Here is a 9,954-nt window from a genome sequence, read left to right as displayed (position 1 = left end):
TATATGATAAGAGTTTTGATTCTCTGAGAGAAGATTCAACGATTGCTGAGATTATCTTTGAAAGCTTATATTGATAGAGTCCTTAAGGGATTCAACATCGACAAACACTCCACTGGTGAAGCCCTTGTGGTTAGTGGTGATATATTCAATCAGTTTCAAGGTCTTGGGAATGGGAGCAGATGAATATAATCTCTTATAATTTCACAACATTGAGCTTTATGTATGCTCAAGTCCGAACCCATCTAGAAATAATCTATATGGTAGGCATGCTTGGAAAGTACCACCATGATAGGAAAGCTGTCAAGAAGGTTATGCATTATCTACCAGGACAAAGAATTTCAAATTCACGTGTAGAAGATCAGATGATTGGTCATTCTTATTTTGATTATACTAGTTGTATTTTGACTATAGTAGTTGCTAAGACACCAGGAGGTCCACACTGGGACATGATTGAGGGAGGTCCTATATCGTGGAAGTATCAGATGGACACCAAAGGTTACTTCTACCATGAAAAACATTTATTTCTTGGTGAATAAGCATGTTAGCTTTGGATAGTGAGAGTTTGTGTAAGGTTCAAATATTTTATATTGTGATCATATTGGGATTTGCTAGCGTCCAACGCAGAAGGCATTTTGCGAAGCGTCTGTTGCATGAGGGAGCAGACACATAGGCTCAGATTTTGTCTTATTCATTTAATTCCTCTGAGGTGGCTGCTCTCTCATGCAACACACGCTCTGCGAAATGCCTTCTGCGTTGGACGCTAGCAAATCCATTTTTATAATAAGCAGAATCTCGGTAAAAGATATTAAGTGGACCATTGCGTTTCCTTTATTTACATTGGTAAAGGTATTCATTTTGTGATCATAGGGCAGAATCAATAACCAAATGATTACATGATTCGTTATTAGTGACTCCTTTGAATGGAATAGTTGTTGAGGTAATTGGACATAGACTGTACGTGATAAGTAGGAGATTTTATACGGTGTAAGGCCTTATAACAATATGGTAGGGGTACCGCCTTTGATATTTGATCTAACAGCAGCTCACTTTTTGAGGAGCTGCTGTTGGATCAAATGTCAAGGGTGGTACTTCTACCGTACAAAGGCCTTACTGTTGTAAGGCCTTACACCGTATAATTTATTTGATAGGTAGTCTCCTAGTAGTTTGAATCAGAAAATGCTACCAAACACCACTAGTAGATGACGTGGCACCCCAAAACCAGTCAAAACAGTAAACCAGAAATTGTACATCAAAGAGACCCTAAAAGGTTGAGAAAGTGAGTAGCATTGATTATTCCTACTTAAGTAGCCAATCAATAAAGAAAACACACACACACACAAAATGAGTAGGCTAATAAATCAGATTCAAAAGAACAAAAAACCATAGACAAAATAATAATTTGAAACTTATTCTCAGGACATTGGATCATAAGTTAATCTAGGTCACAACCTATTAGAGCATTTTTTTTTTCTTGTCAAGGTTTCCATCCAGCTTTCTCTTAATTCTTGAGAACAAAGAAAGAAAAAGAAAAAAGGAGGAATCTCTCTCTCTCTCTCTCTCTCTCTCTCTCTCTCTCTCTCTCTCTCAACTTGCAGTCAATGGATGGAAGACATGCTTAAGACACTGCTCCAGAGGGGCTGCCCAGAAGGGTCATAGAAAGAGGACGCACTCTCTTCATGCAACTCCAAGTCAGGAACAGCTTCTCCATTTGAAGTGCACACAAATGGAATATCAGCAATTCCATCATACAACATCGCACCATACTCATCCTCACTTCCCAACTGTTGCCTATTCTGCGTATCTTCCCCCTCAATTTCATTATCAGTTGCATTTGAGTTCTTCTCCACCAGTTCTCTAAATATTGAAGATCTTAAGAGGAGGCCGAGGGCCGTAGGTGAAGATGACTTGTTCAAAGAGCCATTAGAGACTTGTAGAGCTTGAAATTCTTGCTTCTGAGGAGAACCCAAATCATCAGAAACAATGGGATTGCGGTTCAAGTACACGTCCGGTTCATCGTTAGGAGGGAACGGTATCGATCGGGTTTCTCCGTTGCTTCGTGGCTCATTAGGAATAACAAGAGGGTTGGCTCCCGGTCTTAGCCATCGGATGTATGTGCTCAAATCGAAATTGGTCACCGCGTTGATCCCTCGGTATTCTATCGCTGCGATGTCATAAGCCGCGGCCGCCTCCTCTTGTGTACCTTAAACAAGTCATGTGAATTATCTATGTTAATAACATATCATAGTTAGCAAAACCTGATTCGACGAAAGAATTTGAGTTTCAAACGGTATTGGTCCAGAAGAAATGTAAAATTGGTTCTAAATGTTTAAAATGGGTTCTAAATGTTTTTTTTCTCTCTAAAAAACTGATTTATCTTTTATTGTTAAAGTTTTAAATGGAGTATTAAACGGATCGCCTACAAAATTTTATTTTTAATTTTTTAAAAAAGTCGTTTAAAATGAAGTTTTTCTAACTATGCATGACAGACTAAATGCTTCTTTGAATGGTTCTAAAAGTTATTTGCATATAATATTATGTTCAATGGTATGCAAATATGATTGGAAAGCCTTAGGCTCCATTTTTTCGACGTAAATAGAGCGTAAAACAAGTTTTACGCCATTTTTCCACTTAAAATGGTTGGAAATTTTGTTTTATTCCTATTTTTCCTTTAGAAAATGGTTGTAAAACTTTTTTTATCCTCATTTTACGTCAAAAGAAACAGAGCTTTAATGTATATTTACAAATAAGATTAAATTAAAATAATCTTAAATGCAAATAAGAATAAATTTTGGCGCCATCAAAAGATTATCTTATCATAAGAACTTACTATAGGTTCCAAGGTAGAGATACTTGTTTCCAAAAACTCTCCCTATCCTTGCTTCCCATCTTCCATTATGATGGTGCCTGCATTTTGTACAAAAAAAATACAAAAAACAAATCATTACTCCTGATTTTCGGCGTATATTTGTATAGTTTATACACCAACATTAGTTGTATATATATGTGACTGAAGAATTTCTTTAGAATGAATGAAAATACCTTGCAACTCCGCGGTATTTGGATACGCCTCTAGAGAAGCCACTGCTCTTTCTGTATACAAGAAGTAATTAAAGCTAATGTCAAAGAGGAGTGAATAGGAGAGTGGGATGAATATTATGATAACTAATTTTGATTAGGTTAATCACAGATTGTGTTTATGTCAAATCCCTTATAATTATACAGTTCTTACATATTAGATTACAACTCTATTAATCAATATGAATTCTAATACTCTCATATACTCCTAAAAACATTTGCTGAATGCAATAGTTTGGAACAAAGCTATGAAAATGAGAAATTAAAGGTCTTCAAGAGGACATTTAAATGTTAGAATTGTACCTTCTTAAAGATGCTAGATACTCTTCTTTGGTTACGCTTTGCATTATTTGAATTTCTTGCTCATAATCAGATACCTGCAAAATCGAGGCCGATCAATCATGAGTTAGAATCTCAAATCACCCACCTGTAAATAGTTTGATTGATACCATTTCATTTCGAAAAATTCGATTATAATTAAAATTTGTTGTAAATGATAGCAAAAAAATATTTCTCTAATGATATTCAATTACAAATATGATGATGAACAAATAATAAATACCGGAAAGTTTGTGAATGTTGTTGGCCCCCAATATTTGAGTGCAGCCAAATCGTAAGCCCTCGCCGCAGATACTTCCTCATCATATGCCCCTGATCATGAGAAGTAAATAATAAAAAAAAATATCACCAACTACAAATCTTAAAATTGACTCTTAGATAGTATTGATCAAATTGGATCTCATTCGAGAAGTGGGCGAAATTAGTACCTAGATAAACTGTCGGGGTTCAACCGTCAAATCGAAGCGCAAACCGGAAAGAAGTGGAAGATCAGAAAAATCAGAAAAAGAGAAGAAAAAAGAATTATTTAGGCTCCCTCTCCTTTGACGTAAAACAAAATTTTACACCTATAATTGTCCACTTAAAAATGAGCGTAAAATTGGTTTTATGCCTATTTTAAGGAACCTTAAGGTGAATGAAATACCCCCGAAAAAACCAAGAGAAGAAATGATATATTGTATCATCATTTATTGTACCTTGTTTCCCTTTCTTCTTTTGTGTTACATTCCAAGATCCCTTATCCCACAAGTGTGCTTCGAAACGTCCCGTCCATCTATGCCTGCATTTTTTGTTAGAGTAGATCAGATCTTGACCATTGATTGTAAGGAAAACTTGACCCTTGGATTGGTTTGTCATAGATTAGGTAATTTGGATATATTGGCCAAGTAAGCTAGATTTAGAAGTTAGTATTTCTATCTTTATCTCTTTCCTGATTTTGTTAATCTCTTGCCATTTTTATTAATTTCTTTGAGTGTTCTATTTAAACACTCATTAGGGCTAATTGTAATCAATATAAGAAATTCAAAGATTAGTGAAACCAAACTTACTTATATTACAAAGTAGTAATAATAGAAGATGAAGAGGGATTTTGTTCTAGACCTGCTTACGCCACGATATCTAGAGCTCCTTTTAACTGTAGTACCAGCAGTGCTGGTAGCAGATTGATCTACCTGTTGTCCCCTATTTTCTTCGCCGGAAATCACGACAGCCGCTGGTGGCGGTGGCTCTCGCCGTCTTCTCTTGACGCACTTTGGAGGCATCTCGCCGACATATTCCGCCATTCGCCGCCTTCCCATATTTGCTTCTTTCTTCACCAACATCACCTCCATCTCTCTCTCTCTCTCTTATTTGTTTTCTCTCTGTTCTTTCTTACTTTGATAGGATGACACAATAGAAGAATTGTATGCTTTGGTTCTCTGCCAGAAAGTACTATATATAATGCATCTGCTGTCATTTTGGTTCTAAATTTTGTAGTACGTAAGACAAAAAGAGACGATGATTTCGGTATCATCTAGGACAAAACCCAAATGTCTCTACATTCATTGCCAGCCAAAGTCACCTTATAAAACTCTTCAGCTCGGCTTATATACATCCACCACAAACCCAGCTGGGAAATTAAATTGGTTCAACATAAACCATTTTTAATTATGTTGGTTTTTGGTGGACTCTTGAGTTTTGTACAATAATCACAGCTGTTCATCCGGCGGCTCCCCTCGTGATCGCATCACAGCCGATACTTATGGGATGATCCAATTGTTGGTGTGGAAGCCTACGGATGGATTGTCAAAGCAAAAATGGGCAATGGGTCACATTGTCATTTTTTTTTGTTAATTGGGCTCGATCATCTCATTAAAATTATGACCTATTTAGTATAAAGAGTCATTGAATTGTGACATAGGACATCGTACATGTGACTTATATGGATTAGATCCTTTGATCCAACGGCTGCCATGCATGACTCCAATCCAGTGTGATCGGGCCCTCCATGATCAGATGATTATAGCCCGTTGATCGATGGTGATGAAAAAATGCTGAAATGTTTAAGATTGCTTGCAGAGGCTTTATCTAGTGGATGGGTCTTTGTTTGGTATGGGGCTAGGCCCACTGTCACCTTCTGGTGACACTCCTCTCTTCATTTAACACCTCTCTAATTATTTAACTATTAAAACTGTTGGGATTACCCAAAAAGCTAAGTCCCATTATCAAAACATGGGGTGGTGGTGGTGTAAATATCATTTTCTTAATTAGGGGAGTGTTACTCACAAACACTCCCATTTCTTATGGTGTTTTTGCAGGGAGAATGCTGCCATGAAACACATAGAATGTAAAAAATATAGTCACCCACAAGAGGACATCCATAACCCTGAGCTTAGAAGTTTAAACACGGCTTAGAGAGAGAGAGAGAGAGAGAGAGAGAGAGAGAGAGAGAGAGAGAGAGAGAGAGAGAGAGAATATGGTGACTTTAGGCAGATCAAAGAGGACAAATAGTGCGTGAGACAAGGCATATTTGTTGTTTTATCAAGGAAAGAGACAAATGGGAAGCCCAAAAAGCCAAGGGCTCTTTGTCTGGTATTAGGAGGGGTGAGAAATGGTAAGTGAAGCCAGTTTTGGGTGCAATTAGACGACAAGATGCTAATATGTCTTACGTTTGTAATGTGCCGACGAAAGAATATAAGGAGCTCCTCGGTTTCTCCTCCACTGTTATGGAAACAAAAAAAGGGTTTGGTTTGGAAGGATTTTGGTGGAAGAGTTTGGGTTTTTAATCTGTTTTTAATTTCATGGGTGAGGAAGGAGTTTGATACATATACCCACAGCAAAAGCTTTTCAACGACGGGGCTTCCTAGGGGTTGAAATCCATTAAAATATATGCTTTCAGACTCACATGTGCTGTTTTTGTTTTATAGTGTCGAGTGTCTTCCTTATTTAGTTTATCTTCTTTCTTTTCTGTTTTAAAAACTCCTAATATTAGTGGGGTACCTGAATTGGTAATGCCAACCCATAAATTTAGCCATTTTGCACCATTTCTGCTTCTCTTAGTTGAGTTTCTTCTCTGCTAGTTTATCCTTCTTACTTTTTGGTTAAAGATTCCTGATATTAGTGGGTATCAGTCGATGAGAATTAGGACTGGCATCCATAAATTTAGCCATTTTGCATCAAATATGCTTTTCTTAGTCGAGTTTCTTCTCTATTTATAGTTGGGGCTCTAATAATTAATGCTCTATAAATTTATAATCTCTTAGATATTTTTGCTTAGATCATGAATCAACATTTTTCCTATACTTATAATTTATATATACTCTTATTTAATATAATTTTTAATACAAATATCTAGTAATATACGATATCATAGAGTACTTTATCATGAAATGTTATTCAAAGTACACACAAGTGAATATTAATGCTATTCGAAGTGCTTACTCTAGTACATACTATATGTAGGTGAATAGAAAATGTTCTTCAAAATCTTTAGTGAAATCTGTTATGGGGGTCACAGCATCTATGGCTTTGACATGACAATGGCAGTGGCAGCAACATCAATGGAAGATGTAGGTAGGGAGACTTCTACCTTGTAGTGGTAGTAGGAGGTTGTCATGTTTTCTTTTTGCCAGATAGGTTGGTGCATCAAAAAATTTGGGTAGAGCAAGGGCAAAGAGTTAGACAAAGAAAGTGTCACGTAGCTAAGGGTAAGGGCGTGGGGTGATAGGCAACACTTATTTGATAATTAATACTCTCTAATATAAAATATAGTCACCAAAAGTTTTAATTATTAGATCTCCAATTGTAATTTATCTTCTTCCTTTCTTATTATAAATCTGCTAATATTAGTGGGCATGGGAATTGGTAATGTCACCCATAAATGTAGCCATTTTGCACGATATCTGCCATGTTTTCTTTTTACTTTTATCTCCATGAAGGTGAACTAATATAGTTGTCATTCCTAATTTGAACAATTTTATCTTATTTGATGATTCTTACATGATGCATGCCCATAATATTCTACGGAATATTATGACCGGGCCATCTTTGATATGGGATCAAAACAGAACACTCGAAATAAAAAAGCAAGGAATATATGAAATCTTATCTTATATGATTTGCTTTCACTTTTTTTTGCATATAGGTAAACTGACATGAGTGTCATTCCTAATTCTATGGGTATCTATACCAGCATCCTGTAGTTGTGCGCATATGTAACTTGTTGCTCTCTCTCTCTCTCTCTCTCCCCCTCCCCGCATGCACACATTTGTATTAGGGGTGCAAGTTTGGTCCTGTCAGCCCTGACCCGCCCTGAGCCCGAACAGGGTCAGGGCTGGATTTTCCATCCCTGAGGGCGGGTCAAGGTTAATTTTTTTAGACCCTGACTCAGGTCGGTCGGGTTATGGGTTAATGCCTTGGGTACCCTGACCCGGCCCGACCCTAAGTTTTCTATTATAGAATTGAACCATCTGTGCATGTTTCTTTTGCTAATGTTTTCTATTATCTTGGATTGATGTTTCTTTAGATTATTATTATTAATTCTCTCTGTTATCCGGCATGTTGTTAAATTCATATTGTCTTATTTTGTTCCCTTTCTCTGTTTATTGATCATTTTGTTCTATATGATAAGTGGTTGCTTTATTTTTGGCACTCTTAACAGGTATTTGCACTAGGGTCAATTAGGGCCGGCCCGGCCCGGCCCTGCCCAATCAGGGCCAATCAGGGCGGGCCAGGGCCAGCACTGAGCCCTGTAGGGCAAGCAATGGGCTGAGGTTTTTCGGCTCTGACTCAGGGTCAGGGCGGGTTAGGGCCGAGATAATGGGATCCAGGGTTGGGCTCGGGTTTTGAAAAACCCGACCCAACCCGTCCCTGTTGTAGCCCTAATTTGTATATATAAAAAATCTCATCACATGAAATGACCAAAAACTTATATCTCACAGGAAATGATAAAATACACCTATATAATTTTCTCTTAGATAAATGATATTTTAGTCATTTTATGAGATAGAACTAATTTTTTCATTTCCTATGAAGTATGGTTATTTTTTCATTTTCTATGCTAGGGTTTTTTTCCCATTTTCTAAGGAAACTTTCCATGAGGTACGAGTAGTTATTTTCTTTTCTATGAGATAGGGATATTATGGTCATTTTTTTTATAAAATATTTGGTTATATTCCTTGAGAGATGGGTATTTTTGTTATTTTATGAGATATAAGTGGTTTGGTTATAGTCCATTGAATATAGGTACTTACTTCATTTTTATCATTTTTGAGATATGAGTTTTGGTCATTTTATATGGTCTTGGTTATTTTCTATGACTTATGGATATTTTGGTAATTTTCCATAAGATATAGCTATTTTGGTCATTTTCATGATATAAGAGTTTTTTTGTCATTTTCCATAAGATAAGGGTATTTTGGTAATTTTACGAGATAAGTGGTACATTGGTTTTTTTTTTTCTCATGGTATATGGGTATTTTTATTTTCATCAGACATGGGTATTTTTCCACTTTTCAAGGGATAGGGTATTTTATTATTTTTATGAGATAGGGGTATTTTGATCATTTCAATGAGATAGGGGTATTTATGTCAATTTGTATGAAATATGCTTCTTCTTTTTTTTGTCATTTTCCATGCGATTCTGATAGTTTATCAATTTTCATGATATAGAAGTATTTTATCATTTTCTCAACTTTATTTTTCTTACTTTTTTTTGGTAAAAACATAATTCTGATTTCATTTTCCCCACTTTTATAATAGCTGCATCAAATAGAGGAAATCACCTTTCTAACCCCATTTCAATTCCACTCTATTTCACTTCCACTCCATTGTAATTCTTCATAATTGAACTTTCTATAGTATCAAACTCAACCTAGGTAATAAATACATACTAATAGAATAAATGAAAAATACACTTATACCCCCTGTGGTTTCTGACACATTCAACTTAACCCTTAATGTTTAAAGTTACAAGTAGACCCCCTGTGGTTTCAATTTGTATAAGGTAGGCCATCTTTTTTGAAACACTATCAATGCTAATGAAGACCCCATACACCCCTCGAAACCCCATACCCGAATCCAAACACTACCAAAAACACAGTGGGCCCACATTGTTTGGATGATCCAAAGCGTTCATGTGATGGGCCCTAACATAGATAGGGTGTGCCCAAAAAATCAGCTCCATAAGATCATCCTAACCCTTCAATCTGTGGACGAACCGTCAACTGAGGGGGTCTACCTTACACAAATTGAAACCACAGGGGGTCTACTTGTAGCTTTTAAAACATTAGTGGTTAAGTTGAATGTGTCAGAAACCACAGGGGTCTAAGTGTATTTTTCCCTAGAATAAATCTAGAAATAGGGATTTGCTAGGGACCATCGTAGAAGGCATTTCGCAGACTGGCTGTTGCATGAGAGAGCAACCACATAGGATGAATTGAATGAATAAGACAAAAAGTGAAATTATGTGGCTGCTCTCTCATGCGACAGCCCGTCTGTGAAATGCCTTCTACGATGGTCCCTAGCAAATCCCCTAGAAATATTATGCTCCCAAAATCAGTTGGT

The 9,954-nt window shown here is 36.6% G+C and overlaps 1 protein-coding gene across 1 annotated transcript; it reads right to left on the bottom strand.

Annotated features, from left to right (window-relative positions):
- Window positions 1-1,572: 1,572 nt before the first annotated feature.
- On the bottom strand, window positions 1,573-4,791 carry LOC143887540 (AP2-like ethylene-responsive transcription factor At1g16060). Its single transcript, XM_077391625.1, has 8 exons — window positions 4,513-4,791; window positions 4,110-4,192; window positions 3,843-3,851; window positions 3,638-3,726; window positions 3,379-3,452; window positions 3,040-3,090; window positions 2,828-2,904; window positions 1,573-2,200 (listed from the first exon to the last, which is right to left on the bottom strand). Exons 1-8 carry the CDS (start codon window positions 4,740-4,742, stop codon window positions 1,596-1,598), a joined length of 1,218 nt encoding a protein of 405 aa, XP_077247740.1. The 5' UTR covers window positions 4,743-4,791; the 3' UTR covers window positions 1,573-1,595.
- Window positions 4,792-9,954: the final 5,163 nt, after the last annotated feature.

This window comes from Tasmannia lanceolata, unplaced genomic scaffold (assembly GCF_043159265.1).
Source record: "Tasmannia lanceolata isolate RefF3 unplaced genomic scaffold, GAP_Taslan_0.1 ptg000002l, whole genome shotgun sequence".
Lineage (NCBI taxonomy): Eukaryota > Viridiplantae > Streptophyta > Magnoliopsida > Canellales > Winteraceae > Tasmannia > Tasmannia lanceolata.
The sequence above is the reverse complement of the archived record's forward strand: the minus strand, read 5'-3'. Positions and strand labels throughout refer to the sequence as shown.